Source organism: Lepisosteus platostomus, chromosome 5, assembly GCF_059453375.1.
Source record: "Lepisosteus platostomus isolate fLepPlt1 chromosome 5, fLepPlt1.hap1, whole genome shotgun sequence".
Taxonomy (NCBI): domain Eukaryota; kingdom Metazoa; phylum Chordata; class Actinopteri; order Semionotiformes; family Lepisosteidae; genus Lepisosteus; species Lepisosteus platostomus.
Genome location: NC_142615.1, coordinates 17,982,821 through 18,003,378, shown reverse-complemented (window position 1 = coordinate 18,003,378; position 20,558 = coordinate 17,982,821). Strand labels below are relative to the sequence as shown.

The window sequence follows — 20,558 nt, the reverse complement described above, 5'->3', positions numbered from 1 at the left end:
GTCAGGAGCTACAACAGTGCCTCATACAGACAACTACAGGCCACGGACTAAAGAGAAGCAGTTCCTTCAGTCTGTTAGTGTGGGACACTCCTTTTGGATTAAAAAAGACTCTGTTCCTCCAGCTTGGCAGTGTGGGACACATCCTTCAGACTAAAGAGACTCAGTTCCTTCAGACTGTCATTTTGGGACTCAAGACTAAAGAAACCCCCTCCAGAGCCTGTTCCTTCAGGCTCAGAGCTGCATTATTTTAGACACAGAGGGATGGGATCCTACCCCTTTCCTGTCGACATGTCTGTCTGTGCTTTCAGCGCTTGGAGGAGTCAGGGACAAACAAACAGGTTCTGAGGATCCTCAGGGAGAAGAGGCCATGCTGCCACCTCATGCCCTTTCCTGGGGACCGACTGCTTTGGAGTCAACAGGGAACCATGCAAGGTTAAAACCGGACAGTTCCACTCCCAGAGCAGCTGCCCTAATCTTGTAGACAGGTGTTCTGGTCAACCACAGGGAGGTACTGTTGAGTAGCAAACCAGCTACAGGTAGCTCCGGGTGGTAAAGTTCTGCAATGCTGTGAGTTTGTTAATGGCCTGGAAGCATGTGTGGTACAATGCAGGGAGTGTTTGGTGTGGAGGGTGGAAACTCGGATTAAGGAAGACACGTTGCCATGGAAACCACACCAGACTTGAATAGGTGAATGAACTGCAGCTGTAGAAGTGGTTTAAAAGGGGGGGGACATCCAGCAAGAACATAGTGTGGCTGTGGCTGCAGTAGTGAAAGGACAAATGTGGAGGCTCCGCTGTGGGAGAGCCGGGCTGAAGCTTGACAGTAGCGGCTGTGAGCTGCTGTGAGCCGCTACTAGTCGGGACGATGTTAGAAGAGTGTGCCGCCATGTCTAGTATGAGTGAATAAAGAATGATTCGCTGATGAATTAACCTTGTGAGGGGGTGGAGACGAATGACAATTCCAGCGGGGATTATGAGAGGAATAGCCTGCGGGGAAAAGAGTGAAAACGTCAGTCTGTGAGGAGACTGACAGAAGAAACTGAGCTTTATGAGATCATAGAAAGATTTAAAGGGACAGCATCCTGCTAGTGTGTGAGAGAAGGGCTGTCGTGTCCACTGTATGTGTGAGTTGTGAGTTAGTGTGTGTGGATCAGAGAGGGTTGTGTGGTAGAGGGACCCTCCCCCTGGCAATACATTGTTATCGGGGAAGCGAGTGGGGTCTATCTAGTTGCACCCTCTGGGAGATAGTGCGGTGGTGGCTGGGCACAATGAAGTGAGCTGGCAGCTACGTAGGTGTAACACAGTGGTGCGCTGGCAGCTGTGAGTTCATTACCTAAAGGTGTGAGAGTGAGAAACCAGAGAGGTTGTGAGTGTGTGTTAGAGAGGGACAGTGTGTTGGGTCTCGGCACAGTGTGTAGTGCCGAATAGACTGATGTAGGTAGGTAGTGTGAGCTTGTGTGAGCCACCAGGTTGTAACTCAACCTGGTGGCGTCAGGGGAGGACATCATGGCTGGAGGTGGACCTGGGAATCTGAGGCACCTGTTGAGTGTGAAACAGTGACCTAATGGAGTAGAAGCATGAGGCTCTGTGTTGGGGTCTGGAAGCAGGAGGTTCCTAGCAGTGAGGAGAAACGGATGAACTGGAGACTCTGAAGTCAAATGGCCCAGATGTAATGGATTATGGATTTATGTATCCTGCTACCTCAATGATGTGGTTAGTGTCACGACCACCAGCCAGCGGAGATCAACACGTAAGCGAGCCAATCAGCACCAGCAGCGGATTACTACTAACAAGCGCCGCCGCACGAGTTAACACACCTGCAATTGCTCTACTGTGCGGCACGCCGGGTTATTTATACCATTCGTACCTGATTCCCGTTGCTCGGTATTGAGTTCACTACTTGTTGCTCAGCCTAGCGTTCTTACCCCTCTTTTGCCTTCCTGGAATTCTGCCTGCACCTTTTGCCTTCGGACTTCGGATCTTGTCTCGCCCCTTGGATTGTTTGCTATCATTGCCTGTTTTGGATTTGACCCTGTAGCTCTCTTTTCGACTACGATTCTGTCTCACGTTTTGGATTGTTCGCCACCAGTGCCTTTACCGGATCTCGACTTACCTTCGCCTTCGGACTACGACTCAGCTCCTGGATTTGCTCGGTACGTTTACTTACCTCCTTGCGACTCCTGCATCTGCATCGGATCACCTCTACAGAGCAGCGTTACAGAATACCGAGCCGATTATGGATCCCGCAGACGCACAGACCCTTCGTTCCCTTCTCCCGCAGCAATCCCAAACCATCGCCCAGCTTCAATCTTCTCTCCAACTGCTCACTAACCAAGTCGCCTGGCTTTTTTCTTCCCCTGTTTCGCCGGCTCCCGCACCGATTCCTACAACGCCTTTTTTACAAACACCTTCTCCAACCACCGCGGCCCCGCTCACCACTCCCTCAACTTTACCATTTGTACTCCCGGAGAAGTATGACGGCAATCCTGCAGGCTGCAGGGGCTTTATTGCCCAGTGCTCCCTGGCTTTTCAGCTGCAGCCTGAGCGTTTTTCTACTTCTCGACAGAGGATCGGATTCGCACTTTCCTTGCTCACAGGCAAAGCATTGGATTGGGCTGCAGTATTGCTTGCTAGAGGAGATCAGCAGTTCTCTGACTTTCAGCTTTTTGCTGACCGTCTCCAGGCGCGTTTTTCTCGAAGCAACCCGGATTTGACTTGCCTTCGGCTTACCTCTCTTCGCCAGGGCGACAGACCACTGCAAGATTATGTGGCTGAATTCCAAGCCCTCGCCACGGAGTCTGCCTGGAACCCGGAAGCTTTGGTTTGCCTCTTCGCTAAGGGTCTCTCGGAGGATCTAAAGGACCACCTGGTGCTCATGTTCTTACCAACCTGGTCTCTAGAGGCGGCTATCGCTGCGGTAGTTGAATTGGACACTCGCATTCGGCTGCGGAGAGCGGAGAGACACCCGGGAAGCAGACCTGTGCGCCCCATGGGTCCTCCCCTCGTGGCGCCCACCCTGCCACATGCACCCCTGTCCTTGGAGGAAAAGAAAAGGCACCGTCAGGAGGGGCTGTGTCTGTACTGCTCTGCGTCGGGTCACCTGCTCGCTACTTGTCCTTTGAGACCCCCACATCCACCTCGAGCTCCCCCACTGCCTACTGTTAGTGTCAGTAGTGCTGTTTTTTCACAATCCTCTTCAGGGCCTTTATTCCCAGCTGAGATTTCCTGGATGGACACGCACTTTCCCCTTTCGGTTTTGGTGGATTCAGGGGCAGCTGGGAATTTTATGGATGCCTCTTTTGCTAAGAAGTGGGATATTCCTCTTGCTCCGCTTTCACCCCCTATCTGCATTCAAGCGTTGGATGGGTCACCGATCGCTCCTGGACGTATTTCCTGGCAGACCATTCCCCTATCCCTTACTGTTGGTGCCACTCACGTGGAGGACATTTCACTCCTTCTCCTGGACTCCCCTGCTTACCCTGTGATCCTGGGCCTTCCCTGGCTCAAAAAGCATGATCCCCACATCTCCTGGGCCAAGAATGAGATCATTGCCTGGAGCCATGCCTGTCGTGACAACTGTTGTCGTCCTCCACTCAAGGTTGCTGCTTCAGTAAACCTCTTGGAAGAACACTCTATTATTCCCCCCCAATATGCACATTTGAAGCAAGCCTTTGACAAACAGAAAGCTCTATCGCTCCCCCCTCACCGCACCTACGACTGTGCAATAGATTTGCTTCCAGGAGCACTCCCACCCAAAGGACGGATCTACCCGCTCACTCAGACAGAGAATGAAGCCCTGCAGGATTATATCAAGGAGGCCCTGAATTCTGGTTTTATTCGTCCCTCCTCGTCCCCAGCCTGTGCTGGGTTCTTCTTCATAGGGAAGAAGGACGGCTCCTTGAGGCCGTGTATTGATTACAGAGGCCTGAACTCCATTACAGTCAAACATCCCTACCCCTTGCCTTTAATCCCAGCCGCTCTGGAGTCCCTACGTGGAGCCTCCATTTTCTCAAAACTAGATCTACGGGGGGCTTATAATGTAATCAGGATCCGTGAAGGGGATGAGTGGAAGACGGCCTTTATGACCACGCACGGCCACTATGAATATCAGGTGATGCCTTTTGGACTCGCTAATGCCCCGGCAGTCTTCCAATCCTTCATAAATGACATCTTTAGGGACATTATTGGAAAATTTGTCTTGGTATACTTGGATGACATCCTCATTTTTTCCACTGACCCTCAGGAACATGTCCATCACGTCCAGGAGGTCTTGTCCAGACTCATCGACAACCAGCTCTACGCCAAGCTTGAGAAATGCATTTTTCATGCTTCTAAGATTCACTTTCTGGGCTACATTATTTCTCCTCTTGGAGTCGAGATGGACTCAGCCAAGGTGGCAGCTATCAATGATTGGCCTGTGCCACGTAATTTGAAGCAAATCCAACGCTTTCTAGGTTTTGCCAACTTCTACAGGCGATTCATCCGGAACTTTAGCTCCGTGGTGGCGCCCATTACGGCTCTGACCCGCAACCGTCCTAGTCGGGGTAAATGGAATCCGGAGGCTAACCAGGCATTCCTGCGCTTGAAACGTCTCTTCAGCTCCGCTCCTCTCCTACGGCATCCGGATCCCTCCCGGCCTTTCATTGTTGAAGTTGACGCCTCTGCCCATGGGGTTGGTGCAGTCCTCTCCCAGCGCCTCGAAGAGGATCGCCTCCCTCATCCATGTGCTTTCTTTTCCAAGAAGCTCTCTCCTACTGAGGTTAACTATGATGTGGGCAATCGGGAACTCCTAGCTATCAAGCTGGTCCTCGAGGAATGGAGACACTGGCTGGAGGGGGCTCAGCACCCCTTTGTCATTATCACGGACCATAAGAACCTGTCCTATATTCAATCTGCCAAGCGCCTCAACTCACGTCAGGCCCGTTGGTCACTTTTCTTTTCTCGTTTCAATTTTGTTATCACTTACACTCCTGGTTCCAAGAATGGGAGGGCTGATGCACTCTCTCGGCTCCATGACCCCCCAGACCTGGACGACACACCTGAACCAATCATCTCTCCTAACAGAATCGTGGCAGCGATTCATTTCTCCATTGAAGATCAGGTCAGGCGTGCCCTCAACGGAACTACAGTTCCTCTGTGCTGCCCCCCAGATAAGCTTTTCGTCCCGAACAACTTACGTTCTGCGGTTTTGCAGTGGGGACATGATTCCCGGTTTGCCGGCCACCCTGGATGCAGACGCACTCTGGACCTCCTCACCAGGGACTTTTGGTGGCCTTCCATGCGATCTGATGCAGCAGAGTACGTCCGGGCTTGCCCGGTCTGTGCCAGGAGCAAGACTCCGCGCTCTAGGAAGGCTGGCCTCCTTCACCCCCTTCCAATCCCACACCGCCCTTGGTCCCACATAGCTGTTGACTTCATTACGGACCTTCCTAACAGTCAGGGTCATACGGTAATCATGGTGGTCTCCGATCGTTTTTCCAAAGCAGCCCATTTTGTCCCCCTCCCAGCATTGCCCACAGCCCAGGAAATGGCATCTTTGTTTGTACAACAGGTCTTTAGGATACATGGTTTGCCTGATGACGTTGTCTCGGACAGGGGACCTCAATTTATCTCGGCCTTTTGGAAGGCTTTCTGTCAAACTCTAGGGACTCATGTATCTTTGACTTCTGGTTATCATCCTGAGGCCAATGGTCAGGTGGAAAGGACCAATCAAAGCCTCCTGACCTTTTTGAGAGCCTTCACCTCCAGCTCACAGGATGATTGGTCATCACTACTTCCCTGGGCAGAATATGCCCACAATTCTCTTACCTCCTCCTCCACAGGTCTCTCTCCCTTCCTTTGTTCTTTAGGTTATCAGCCCACTCTCATCCCTGTCACACCTCCACTCACGGCAGTGCCGTCCGTGCAACAATATATTGCCAAACTGCGAAGGACCTGGAAAATGGCGAGGACAGCTCTTATTAAGTCAACCCAGCGCCACGCCAAATTCGCCAACCGACACCGCAGACCAGCCCCTCGTTTTCGGAAAGGACAGTTTGTTTGGTTATCTACACGGAACCTACCTATACATCAGCCTTCCAAAAAGCTTGGGCCTAGATATATTGGTCCCTTCCGGATTCGTTCCCGGATCACCCCGGTTACCTTCCGCCTTGCTCTCCCCCCTACCCTCAGAATCCACCCCTCATTTCATGTCTCCCTCCTGAAACCTGTTTACCGCTCGCCCCTTGCGGCTCCCCAACGTCACCCGCCACCTCCTTGTCGCATTCAGGGGCGCCCGGCTTATACGGTCCACAAGATCATTGACTCCAGATGGAACCGCGGTACCCTTCAGTATTTAGTCGACTGGGAGGGTTTTGGTGCCGAGGAGAGTTGGGTTCCAGAGAAGGATATTTTGGACCCTACACTAATCAGTGACTTTCACAAGGACTATCCTAATCGGCCGTCTCGGGCGTCGGGAGCAGCTCGTGAAGGGGGGGGTACTGTCACGACCACCAGCCAGCGGAGATCAACACGTAAGCGAGCCAATCAGCACCAGCAGCGGATTACTACTAACAAACGCCGCCGCACGAGTTAACACACCTGCAATTGCTCTACCGTGCGGCACGCCGGGTTATTTATACCATTCGTACCTGATTCCCGTTGCTCGGTATTGAGTTCACTACTTGTTGCTCAGCCTAGCGTTCTTACCCCTCTTTTGCCTTCCTGGAATTCTGCCTGCACCTTTTGCCTTCGGACTTCGGATCTCGTCTCGCCCCTTGGATTGTTTGCTATCATTGCCTGTTTTGGATTTGACCCTGTAGCTCTCTTTTCGACTACGATTCTGTCTCACGTTTTGGATTGTTCGCCACCAGTGCCTTTACCGGATCTCGACTTACCTTCGCCTTCGGACTACGACTCAGCTCCTGGATTTGCTCGGTACGTTTACTTACCTCCTTGCGACTCCTGCATCTGCATCGGATCACCTCTACAGAGCAGCGTTACAGTTAGTGTGATTGCCACCCTCAGTGGAAAGTGTGTGTATGATAAAGAAAAGAAACCCCAAAGAGCTTATAAAGGAGTGTGACAGGGAGAATGAGAGCCTGATCATGCCCAATGTGGTGTTAACTACCCCCATGGCACCACACAGGTTTCAAACAAGAGGAGGACATCCAGCTTCTGTAGTAGATAGCAGATCATTGATCTGAGAATCTCATCCAGCTGGATAGCTTGTGCCACACTCTCACTGCTCTTTGTGTAAAGATGCACCTTCTGCTCTCAGTTTTAATGCACTTGTTTCCATTTGTGTCTGGTTGGTGGTTTAGTGTTCATTTTGAGGAAATCCACTGGGTTGCATGTGTCAGAGTTTGTGAGGATTGTGAATAGCAAAAATTAGTAGTCTAGTCTAAATTCAAGACTAGCTTCTATTACTCATTTGATTTCTCGTGTTTTTCTAAGAAATGAATGAACAGTTTCAGCACTGCTTGAAAGAGTACATCAACCACATTGTCCAGGTCCTGCAGACAATACAGTCAACTGTGACAGGAAAGACACTGGCAGAGATATTCAAGGTAAGACATTATTCATTGAACCAATCAACAGCCATCAATACACCACTAGGGTAAAACACATCAAAGATCATGTTAAAAAGTTAAAAACCAGTACAGTGCAGTAAAGCCCTATATACTACAAGCCATACAGTGGATACAGTGTGATATGAACTGTTAGTTGTTCTGATGTGTTGTCTGTCAATTATTGAGAATGAATTCAGAAACCTTATTCATTAATTACAAAATGTACAATAAATTTCTCTTGGTGCAGGTATTGACATAAATTCCAATAACATAAAAGTAATATCTATATATATATTTAATGGCACATGCTACTGATATTTTCTGTAAATAAACACAGTATTAATTTTACATTTTATTACTTAACTGTGTGTATCGTTAAATTGTACATATCACTTTTTATCTGTAGATTTTGTTTTTGCACTACAAATGAAGATGTACAGCTGATCACAGAGGAGGGATGAGAGAAGTGTCCTTGTTTATAAGAGTTATGGCCTGGGGGAAGAAGCTGTGTAGGTGTCAGTCCCAATTTGACAGAACTGGGGCTTACTAACACCTGCATAGCCTGTGATGGAAACTGTGAAGCTGTGACCCCACACTACACAACGAAACCACACTGAACTTGTTCTTGTCTTCACAGGAAGTGGCACATGTGATTCTCACAAGCACATACAGAATTTCCTCTCCTGCAGAGGTGTGTCCCTCTCTTCCCTGCTGACCCTTTTCAACTGTTCTCTGTTCCTGTTTTCAGTTCCTTCAGAATACAGAGACTCAGTTCCTTCAGCCTGTCAGGATAGATCATTCCTTGAAATGTGTGTTTCATTCCAGAACATCTCTATCAATGTCAGTTAAATCGGTAACTCCTTTGCTTCCTCCTCCAGCTAATCCATGCCCTCAACAAGCTCACTCTCCGGCATGTGAAGCAGGAGTTCACCATCTTTCTGAATGAGCAGGTAACAGTGTGTGAAAGTGTGTGACAATGTTAGTATAAAGGTGTCAGAGAGTGTGTGTGTGCTTGAACTCCTGGGCTTGTTGACCTTGCTCCCCCTTTCTTCAGAGAATGATCATGCACAACACCACACAGGGGATGAGGAGGACTGTGGAGCTGAAAGAGGCTGAGCTGAAGGCCCGTGTGCAGGGTGAAGTCAGTCAGCAGGATTTCCAGAAACTCTTGGAGATCCTGGGCTCTGAGCGTGAGACATTCCTGAAAGAATATACTCTCCTCATCATCATGAGGGAGAAGCAGGAATTCGCCAACTTTCTGAATGAGCAGGTGAGTGTGTGTGTGTGTGTGTGTGTGTGTGTGTGTGTGCATATAAGAAACTGGAGGGGGGAGGGGGAGAAACAAGGAGGGTGTGGAAGACTGAGTGACATGGGTTTAGACAGTGACGATGCACAGGAAAGGTTTTCTGTTTGCACCTAAGACCGCAGTCTTTCTGCAACTAAAGCCTGTATTCAACTAGAGACAAATGGCATCTTCCTGTCCTGTTTTGTTTATGCTTGAAACACTTCTGACACTGTCTTTTCCCTGTATATTTATTTAATATGTTAAAGTCTAGCCTACTTTTAATGTATAATAAGGAAAGTGTAACTTCAGTTAACTGAGCATATCTTACTGAGTGCTAGGAGAAACCCATTCTCTGTGATATGCTCCCCTTCAGAATATTGAATTAAAGATCTCTGTTTGACAATCTTCTGACAAGCTTGTCTGGAAAGCTGAGTGAAGACTGAGTTTTTTTCTTTGAGGGTTTGTGAATGAGAAACAAGGAAGGTTTGTGTGTGAGAGTGAGAAACATGGAGGGTCTGTGAGTGATGAAGAAGAAGGGTATGAGAGTGAGAAACGAGGAAACAAGGAGGGTGTGAGAGTGTGTGTGAGAAACAAGGAGGGCATGAGAGTGTGTGAGAGAAACAAGGAGGGTGTGAGACTATGTGAGAGAAACAAGGAGAGCGTGTGAGTGTGTGAAACAAGGAGGGTTGAGAGGCTGTGTGTGAGAGAAACAAGGAGGGTGTGGGACTGATGAAGAAGGGTGTGAGAGTGATGAAGAAGGGTGTGAGTATGAAACAAGAAGTGTGTGTGTGTTCTACTTATAATCCTTCTGTTTTCTTTTTTTGAAGTTTATTATTCGGAGACGAAATACTACAATGAAGGGCAAATACATATAGACTCTGCAAAATATTACAAAACAACATCAAATGTATTAACTAAACTGCAAAGACAGCCAGCACATTATAAATGTTACATTAGGGGTAACAGAAAATAATAAGGTTCCACGCAACAACATTTGTGTAAACTAGTTTTCCAAGAGCATTTTTAGATTGCAGGCAGAAGACAGGGTACTCCCAGCATGGGAAGCCAGTTTATCTACCAGCATGTCTTTGGACTTTGGGAGGAAACAGGAGCACCTAGAGAAAACCCAAATGAACACAGGAGAACATGCAAACTCCACCCAGATAGAGCCCCAGGACCAGAACTGAAACGAAGGCACCAGCGGCGCGAGACAGCGATACTAACCATGGGTCCCCTCATCTTTTTCAAGATTTGATGTTTTCACACTCCTGCTTTCAAGCTGTTGTGCAGCAATGTCCTCTCTGTGTTTCTCTTTCCCCTAATGTTAAAGTCTTGTGACTGCTAGAGGTTTTTCAAGAACCTACTGGTTCTGACCTACAGCATGCAGCAACAGAATTATCAGTTATGATCAGTAAGAATTTCTTTATTTTCCATTATTGTTACTACAAAGCAATCCTACTTCTTGTCTGTCACAATATCAGGGAGCAGGGTGTCACAGGGAGGGCAGGAGGGGTGCCCAAGTTAGTTATTTTAAAACAGAACAATGGCTCGGCCACAATAGCACTTAGGTGCAAAAGTGATGATTTATTAGGACAGTGCTCCCCACAAACCAACAAACAATTATATATAGTGGAAAAGTAAAGAAATGAAACAAATATACACAAAAAATAATAAGCTCTTCCTCTGATAATTACAAACAAGGAGTCCCAACACACTTAGCCCCTATCAGCTCTCTCACACAGCTAAGTACAAATAAACAGAAAATATAACGTTAGCCCTTCAGAGTTTGTGTTTGTGTCTGATTTACTACAGATAACAGGAAACCGATTTCAAAATAAATTCTGGTAATGTTTTGCATGTATGAAATGGGAAACTGCCAGCCAAGCCACAAGGGTGCACCCTCAATAGCTAGCTAACTGACAGGAAAGTGGATGCAATACAGGTGTAACTTGTGGGATAATGTGTGTCGTGTACTGTACCGTCCGTGGACGGTGAAAGAGATCCCTCTGTCACACAGGGTTTTAAAAGAACCTAAGATTTGAAAAGGTTCTGCTTGAAGTCAGATCTTACTGTCTCTGCGCTCTATGTGTCCTAGATACTGAGACAACCTGACCTCCAGAAAACCATTTACTCCTCTGAAAGCTCCAGTAGAGTTTATGGCTCGCTCCCAAACCTCAAGAAAGAAACATTACCCAAAAATGTTCTCAGACATCCCTACAAAGGTTCACCTTGCAGACAATATTGCGAGGAACTGAGGATCCTTTGATATGTTAAAGTCTTGCAAGGAGGGTGTGTGTGTTAGGGTGAGAAACATCGAGGGTGTGAGAGTGAGAAACAAGGAGGGTGTGAGAGTAATAAAGAAGGGTGTGAGTTTGAAACAAGGAGGGTGTGTTCGTGTGAGAAACAAGGAGTGTGTATGAGAAATGAGGAGGGTGTGAGTGTGTGAAACAAGGAGGGTGTATTAGTGTGTGAAACAAGGAGGGTGTGAGAGTATGAGAAACAAGAAGCATGTGAGAGTTAGAAACACGGAGGCTGTGAGAGTGTGACAAACAAGGAGGGTATGAGAGAGTGTTTGTAAGTCACATTGTCTGTGTATTTTACTGGATGCCACTGGGATGTCTTCTGCTTGTTTCTGGGGTATTTTGGGGTTGGCTCCTTTTTGTTTCTGGGAGCCCTGTGCAGTTCAGAGGGCGTAGTGTGATGCCCTCTGCTCTAAAGTGAACCTGTGCTCTGTTTCCTCAGAGAAGTATCATGCCCGTCCCCACACAGGGGATGAGGAGGACTGTAGAACAGAAGGAGGTAGAGCTGCTGTCCCATTTGCAGGGTGAAGTCAGTCAGCAGGACTTCCAGGAGCTCTCACAGTTCCTCGGCTCTGAGCGAGAGAAGTTCCTGAAGGAGTTAATTCTCCTGCAGGCGCAGCAGGAATTTGATGGCTTTCTGCATAAGCAGGTAAATATATGATTGTGTGGGAATATTTTGAGTTTATAGATGTGTGTGGGAGTTTAATTGGGGTACCTCTTGCTTCATTCTGGGGTGTCCTGATGGACACTCCTTGTTTCTTTGTGTACATTTGCATTCTGTTTTTGTCCGGGGTGTTCTGGCATAGGCTCTTGTGTCCAGGGTGTTCTGGAGCAGTCTTGTTTCTGGGGTGTACTGGAATGTTCAAAAGATATATGGAGCTATCCTTTACTCTGAAGTGTACTTACCCCTCAATGTTCTGTAGAGCAATAACATGCTGAAACGTCCAAAGAAGATGAGGGACATGTTGGAGGTAAAGAAGACAGAACTGCTGGACTATGTAAAGGACAAAGTCAGCCAGTGGGAGTTTGAGGAGCTCTGCGAGTACACAGCCACTAAGAGTGAGAAGTTCCTGCAGATCTATCAGATCAAGTTTGGCCTGACTGTGGGCTGTGTGGTGACCATACCTGTGCTGACCGTGGCTGGGGGTGGCTGGAGGCGTGGCTGGGGCCTTCTTGGTCGGGGGCGCTATAACTGTGCAGGCTGGGATCGCCACAGGAACTATAGTCGGCACTACGGCCAGCGTATGGGTGGGTAGAGCAGCGTCAGCCGTCTACGAGCGGATCAAGAGGAACAGGCCATAACAGTGATACCTATCCTCTCAAACACTGAGCCACGGCTGGTGAGAGAGGCACTGCACTCTTTATCTTCAGGTGTCCTGTCTTGACTATGGCCACAGCTACAGGGTGCACCAGTGCAGACAAGGGAACCACTGTGCGCTGTGCAGATGGGTGAACGCCAGGGGGTGCTACAGCATCTGGCAGAGTTTTCAGTAATGAAGAAATATCCACCAGTAGCCATTCCTGGTGCTGACTCTCTGTCCACAGTGTCCACAGAGCCCAACATTCCCCTACAGAGTGTGGATTCACACCCTGTACATTGGCCTTCCTGCATGGGGGGGTGGGTAGGAATCCTCTGGATTTCTCTCCTGCATTCAAGAGCCAAGTCTGCTTCGCCTCTTACAGAGACTCAAAACCAGAAAAAGCCCTTAAACATTTTTCTTACTCAATGGTGCAGAGTAACTCCTCAGGTCTACAGTCTTAATTAGTGGAGGTCTACAGCTAATAGGAACTATGAGCCTGCCTGACTGTTCTTTGAACTCTAGTGCAGACAGGACTCCTTGTGTACTTTGTGTCAAGCTGATTGTGACTTTCAGAGATTTAAAGTGATATTACATATCCCGGTCATCTGTGTTATTTCAATCTGATTCTGTGTCAAAAAATTAATTTCCCATCAAGTTTGAAATATCTCTGTTGTGTATCTTAATAAAGAGCCGTTCTTATATTATTTTAACTATTTTATTAACTACACAGATCACCCCCTTACACCATATATTCCCGCCTTCTACTCTCTCGTTCTGTTGTCTCGCAATGTCTACTCACTAAACTACATCCCTTCCTTTGTTATTTTTAAAGTCCATAACTTCACCATACAATTGTAACAATTCTATATCAACAAACAGTAAACGGTTATTAACTATTACAACAAAATGTATGTAAAACCTTCCATTTCTATTCAACACCTACAACTTTATTTTTCAACTATTTCTATGCGTTCCAACTCAATTTTTAGTTCAATTTCTACTTAAGTCATTTCTAAATATCACCTCATTTCTAGCAGTCTAAGCAACATCTACTGTACATAGATAACACAAACAAAATAGGGCAATTTAACATTTGGAGAGCTGTGCAAGTCTTATATTTTTAAATGTCTCTCAAATGAGCCGGTTTCCTGATAACCCTGCCACTTCTGGTTGTTACTTCACTTCTGGGCAAAGTTACTGGCTCTCCTATGGATGTACTCTCCACTGTCTGGGAACTCGGCACTTCCTGCACATCAGAAAGTCCAGTATTCTCAGCATTTTCTGTTTCTGCAGATTCAAAATCATGGTCCAATGCAGGAGCGTGTCGAAGATGTTTTACATTTCTCATTATTTTTTAGCCATCTTCCACATTCACTAACTCAAAAGACTTACAAGAGCTGTTTCTCAATAACACATAGCGAGTGTCTTTGAACTTGGCATCCAATTTACCATTGTCTAGTCCAGCTACAAACCCTACATCACCGACCTTGAAGTTGTGATCCCTTTGATCGATGTGTCTCGTCTGCATATAATTTCATTTTGTGTGCGTACTCCTCATGATGTCTATGGAAATCTTTTGTCTTTTGAATTTCCCTTGGCTCTTCTTCTTTCTTTTCCACGTTTGGTAGTTTAGTCACGTCCAAAGATATGATTAGCTGGGGTTTCACCAGATGCCCTGTGAGGTGTTGATGAATAAGCCAGCAAAATCTTAGGGAGTTCCTCTCTCCATTTTTTTCCTTCTGTCGCAGCTGCTCTCAAGGCCTTTTTCATGTATCTGTGATAATGGCAAAATTTAAATCTTTAAATTTTGCCATTACTGCTCGGATAGTAAGGTGATGCACGGATGTGTTTAATTCCACAGTTAGTCAGAAATGATTCAAACAACTGTACTGTGAATTGCCTGCCATTATCTGTTACTACCTCCATTGGATAACCAAATTATGCAAAGATGTTCATCAGCTCTCTAATAACTGTGGCTGAAGATATGTCTGATACAACAACCGCCTCAGGGTAAGAGGTATAATAGTCTATGAGAGTCAATATGTATTCATTCTGAATGGGACCTACCAGATCAATGCCCAATTTTGTCCAAGGCCTTGGTGGTAATTCAAGTGGTTGGAGAGGTTGATCCTCCTACAATGGCTGATTCAACACACAAGTGGAACATATTCCTGACTAGTCTTTCAACATCACTGTCCATGTTGGGCCAGTAAAATTTCCTTCTCAGGTACTGTTTTGTACGAACCACACCCTGATGTGTCTCATGTGCTATTTTCAATGCTTGTCTGATTTTTGTTTTCTGTAACACAATCCTCTGTCCTCTTAAAAACAGTCCATCAAATGTAGATAACTCCAACCTACACCAGTGGTATGGCTGAAGTTCTTCTGGAATTGGATTAGGCCATTGTCCTTTTTCCAATATGGACATCAACAATTTCAATGTGTCATCTTCGTTTGTGGCTTGCTTAAGTTCCTCAAATGTCAGTGCATGCAGTTCATAAGTGCTGATTGAAAGCACTTTATCAACATAGGTGTCTTCATAACCAGTGTCTTCTGTGTCTGGTAAAGGAAGACGTGACAATGAGTCTGCGACACTGGTTTTCCCTACTATGTGTTCAATTTTGTAATCATATGGCCGTAATCTCAATCCAAGTCTTTGTATCCTGGGTGGTAACAATGTTGCCTTTTTGGGATTGAACATGTAAATGAGGGGTTTATGATCTGTTTGAAGTGTGAACTTGCCTCCCCATAAATATGTCCTAAAATGTTCCACTGCCCAAACACAACCCAAGGCTTCATGCTCTATTTGCGAGTAATGCCTTTCTGTTGGGGTAAGTGAGCGACTTGCATATGCCACTGGCTTCTTCTGGTCTTTGTAGCAATACTGCTCCAAGTCCTACAGGACTCGCGTCACTGATCACTACTGGTGGCGCATCTAGTTTGAAGTATGCCAGACACGGTTCAGTTACAAGTGCTCTTTTCAACTCGGCAAAGGCTTTCTCAGTTTCCGATCTCCATTCCCACTTCTGTCCTTTCCTCGTTAGTTTTCTAAGGGGTTCTGATATATCTGCATAATTAGGAATTAATTTCATCAAAAATCCTAAGAAGTGCCTAAGAACAAGTGCAGAAGCGCAACATTCTCAGGTCTCTGTGCACTGCAAACAGCTGTCACCTTTTTCGGGTCTGGTTTTATTCCTTCTGCAGTGACCAAATGTCCCAGTATCTCGATCTCTTTCAGGCCAAATATACGCTTATCTTTATTTAAAGTTAAGCCCCTGTCTTGGAATCTTTGGAATACTTACCTGAGCCTCTGTTCTAGTTGTTCTTCATTTTCCGCATTTACTACAACATCATACATATACCATAAAACACCTGGCATTTCACACAACATCGAGTCCATAGGCTTCTGATAGGCCTCTGGGGCACTAGACAAGCCAAAAGGAACTACTCTGAAATGGTAACAACCCCTGTGTGTGGTGAAGGTAGTAAGGTGTCTTGATCCCAGGGCCAACTTAACTTGCCAGAATCCTTTTCGAACATCTAACTTTGCAAAAACTTTGGCTCCTTGCACTGCTTGCAATATGCTGCCAACCGTTGGTACTGGATGTCTCTCTCTGATAACTGCTTTATTCACTTCTCGCAGATCCACACACAGTCTCACTTCCTTGGTGTCTTTTTTAGGTATTATCAGAATATTTGAGATCCATTCTGCACCTTCATTCACGTCTTTAATAATTCCATCATCCAACATTTTATCTAACTCTTGATTAACAGCTTCTATCATTGGATAGGGTATTCGTCTCAGACTTTGAGCTACTGGTGAAACTTTCTCATCTACTGTAACCTTGTGACTGTAACCCTTGATCTGTCCTAAGCCTTTAAAGAGTGACTCATATTCCTGTGCTAACCGCTTAAACCTCTCTGAAGACTGGTCAACTGCATTGACAGTGTCTCCTACATTCAGAATCTTCAGATCAAAACATGCTTTTCTTCTCAACAACACTTCTATATTTCCTTCAACTACAAAGACTTTGTCCTTTATTACATTTTTCTGCCATTTCAGCTGTGCCTCGAAGTAGCCAACACACTTAAGTGGACTCATATGTGCATAGGCATAATTTTTCTTCTTAGTCTGCTGAGGTTTAGTTCTGTGTGCAAACACTTTCTTGAAAAGTTCTACTCCAATGAAGTTTCTTTGACTTCCTGTATCTATCACCATTTTTATCTCTTGGCCATTTATTTGAACAGTTTCTTTACCTTCAGGGTCAGTGGAATTAACAAATTCATCTGTGTCTGAAGAAGGTTCTTGAACTGCTCGCAGTTTTGTCCCTTCCTTATTTGTATTAAATTTATTTTCCTGATGAGAAGCGTCTTTCTTTCTACACACTCGTGCATAATGTCCTGTTTTCTTACAGTGTAGACATTTTGCTGTTCACGCTCCGCATTCATCTGCTTTGTGCGTTGTTAGTCCGCACCTGTAACATGTAATGTCAGCCGTCCCCTGCTCTTCTATTTCTCTAGCATGACTGCGCCCTGCTGCTCGGCTTTTGTTTGTAAAGTATGAGCGAGCGCCCCGTTCAGTGTCACTTTGTCACTGTGGTCAGAAAGCATTCTTGATTCTGCTTGAGCTGCTTCATGAATTCTAGCGACTGTAAGAGCTCTTTCTAAAGTCAGCCCTTCCTCCTGCAGCAATTTATAGTCTCTTATGTGCACATTTTTCCACAAGTTGATCTCTTAACATGTCAGTTTCCAATACTCCAAAGTCACACGATTTAGCCAGTTCTCTTAGTACAGTCACAAAAACATCAACAGATTCGTCCTGAGACTGAGTTCTCTGCCTAAATTTATGCCGTTCCAAAACCACATTTCTCCGCTGTGTAAAGTAAGCGTCTAAGGCAGCTACAGTCTGTTAATATGTACCTTTTTCTCCAGGGAGGTTGGCGAAAATCCGCTGCACTGGAGCCCCGATACAGTGCAGTAATGTAGCACGTCTCACGGCATCCTAAGCTTCTGTAGATCCACTGGCTACTTAAAAAAAAAATCTGTACGACTCCATCCATATCTTGTATTCCGTATACAAATCCGGAGCTCCGAGGTTCAGTAGAGGCGGTGGAAAAAGCTGGGCATAAGCAAAGCTTCTCGGCGCGGCTGCCATATCTTCCATGGCGCAAGCTAAACGAAAAGTCCGAAAATTCAAAAGTTCGTTTCTACCAGCAAGAGAACTAAAATCTGCAGTGTTCTGCTCGCTCTGAGTCCGTCAAGCATTCATCTCTCGTCGCCATAAATGTTGTGTATCTTAATAAAGAGACGTTTTTATATTGTTTTAACTATTTTATTAACTACACAGATATATTCCTGCCTTTTACTCTCTCGTTCTGTTGTCTGGCGATGTCTACTTACTATACTTCATTTAGCATGACTTCTTGTTGTAGTTGAGCTCAAAGCTGGAGATGATCTCCATATTCTATATTCCATATTCCCATATTCTATATTAGGGATATGTCTTTTTTTCATGGGGAAAACTAGCCCGAGCAAATGTAAAGTTTAGAGCAGCGCTCAATAAAAATGATCAGAAACCGAAAGCGCTTCTTATGTGGATCAGTATATTCCGAGACCACTGGTGCTGCAAAAGAAATAAGAAAAGCCAAACTCAAAGCACTGTGTTGCCATTACGGGTACTCTGTCTGCAGCTGCTTTAAGAGCTACTCACACCGTGTTGCCATTAAGGTTACCTAGTTAAAAAAAACTTATCGTCACCTTTTTGAACGTGATTATTAGACACCCGTTAAATCTCCACCGAGGTTTCTTGAGAGATCGTTCAGCGAGCGAGTATTAAAAAACTACGTCGATTCCAACCTCTGCTGTCACTGTAAACTCGGACGTGATGTTCTGCAGATGTGCAGTGTGCCTTTCCTCTTGTCGTATTCAAGAGTACTCACTGTGTGAGCTCCTCACTGCGTGTTCTGTACTCTACTGTGATTTAATTTAGATGATTACGTGGAGTAGAGTGACAAGATCTACTTGAACATTTTCGGTTTGTGAAATGAAACACTAAATACTCTACTGTAAATACAAGTAATGGACAATTAAAATAACCACAGTACAGCTAGAAGAGTGAAAGATAAAAGACTATTTAAATTGATATTCACAACAGACTTAAGGACAGCACAACCGCCCGAACAGGGACTTGAACCCTGGGCCCTCAGATTAAAAGTCTGATGCTCTACCGACTGAGCTATCCGGGTTCTGAAAGAAAGCTAACACTGTCGGGATCCTCGCAAGTCACGTGTCTCTTGTGCCGAAGAGCAGTCATACCTGACCCGTCTGGAATGACCACTGACAGACTTTATCCAGAAGCGACAGCACCACTCCCAGTAGAATGAGTGAGAAATACAGCATGACATGGGTAGTAAAGGGGCTCCCACAATCCATCTTTCCTCACATTACTGATTTCTTTCAATAGCATTTTGACCTTTTTTCACATTCAGATTTTTTTCACATTTAATAAAATCTTTTTATCTACAACATTAAAAAGAAAACAAAAGGAAGATTTTTTGGAACAATAATTAAAAAAAATCTTTCAATGCCTTGGTTGTATACGTGTGCACACCCTTTATAAAGGGAGTTGCAACAGTGCTGAAATTTAAAGAGCATTTCTGTAGAGAAAACAGCCTTGATGTTAAGCTTAGGGAGCCTGTCTTTTAGAAATTCTATTTCTTAACACCTTGCACAGCCTCCCGACAGACTAACAAATAGTTTTGGGAGAAATTGGCTCACACACCGGAAGACACTAACGTTTATTTACGTTAGAGTATGTGAATAACAGTTTAACCGAAAAAGTTTGTAATTGTGATTTTGTTTAAATTCAATAAATCGTCTATCAACAGTTACAATTTATTAAGAAATTGTTTTATTTCATAAACTATAAGACAATTCAGAGAGTTTATAGGTCATATCCGTCGCTTATGTTCTTTTAACTCTAGAGTTCAGGCTCCAAACCCAGCTGCGGACGATTGTGTTTCTTGAATCTCTTGTAATCATCAAAAGTCGATGTGTAGTCCTTCAGTACTTTCTCGAGTTGTGCCATGGATATTTTATACGATTAATACTTGTCATGCTCTTTCGCATTTTCATTAACAAACGGAAAAAGTTTAAAGTGTGTTTATGGCTGTGCTTCACATCTACACGAGAGCAGTACAGGACACGCAGTGAGGAGTTCGTGAAGCTTTCAGTTTAGTGCGGAGTTCAGAAGGAGGATTCGCTCGCTGAATAATCTCTCAGGAAATCCCGGGTGAGATTCAACCGGTGTTTTCTGCAACAGCCACGACAAGTGTGAAGCAGTCTCTGGATTTCCTGAATTTGAACTAAATTATTAGTTCAAATAATTTAGGATTTAACAGAACTAAATGAGGTACATTTAGAACAGCAGCGCAACCCTACAGCACGTCGAGTTTAATTGTGTAAACTGCATTTAATTGTGTAAACCTGGCTCTCTCTGAACACGAGCAAAGAGTTCACACTCAACAGAAGACTGTGATGTGAGTACTGTAATATAAAGCACCTGGAGATGCCAGGGATTGAACCCGGGACCTCATACATGCAAAGCATGCGCTCTACTACTGAGCTACATCCCCGATGTAAAAGGCTATGGAACAGACTTAGAGATGTGCAAATGCTCACTGATCACACCACTCACGAAAAATGCCTGCAGTTTCCCACTTTCGCGTTTCTTCTACTACAGAGTAAATTCATAGGAATTAAGAAATAAGGAAGGAAAAATAATCGCATCTAAGCTTAAAGAGACTGGGCACAAATTAATCTGTTATTTTTGTATCCAGTTACATGGGCGACGGTGGTTGATTCCCAGATGGGGGAGTGCTTTTTTTCTACCTCCTTACTCGACTGTCTTTCAGTTCTATTTTATTTGTAAGCTTTTTGCATCTTTTAAGTGCTCTTGATTAAACTATGCATAGAAAAACAGCAGTGCTGATGATTTAATGTAAAAGGACGCCCCAACCACAGGAATGGTAACAGGAAGGATCGTGTTCTTATTTAATATGTCCTTTTGAGGTGTCTTGTCAATGCACACAGGCGGTAGAGCTGAATAATTTACTTTTAGTGGT

General features: G+C 45.3%; 1 protein-coding gene and 2 non-coding genes across 3 annotated transcripts; 1 reads left to right on the top strand and 2 right to left on the bottom strand.

Moving 5' to 3' along the window:
- The first annotated feature begins 196 nt into the window (after positions 1-196).
- LOC148664356 (uncharacterized) lies at positions 197-13,030 on the top strand. Its single transcript, XM_088632879.1, has 7 exons — positions 197-432; positions 7,434-7,546; positions 8,187-8,240; positions 8,428-8,499; positions 8,604-8,819; positions 11,577-11,783; positions 12,058-13,030. The coding sequence occupies exons 1-7, from the start codon at positions 381-383 to the stop codon at positions 12,388-12,390; spliced, it is 1,047 nt and encodes a 348-aa protein (XP_088489005.1). The 5' UTR covers positions 197-380; the 3' UTR covers positions 12,391-13,030.
- Positions 13,031-18,607: 5,577 nt separating this feature from the next.
- On the bottom strand, positions 18,608-18,680 carry trnak-uuu (transfer RNA lysine (anticodon UUU)). The gene has a single exon. It is a non-coding gene; the product is annotated as a tRNA-Lys (tRNA).
- Positions 18,681-19,997: 1,317 nt separating this feature from the next.
- Positions 19,998-20,069, bottom strand: trnaa-ugc (transfer RNA alanine (anticodon UGC)). The gene has a single exon. It is a non-coding gene; the product is annotated as a tRNA-Ala (tRNA).
- Between the last annotated feature and the right edge of the window lie 489 nt (positions 20,070-20,558).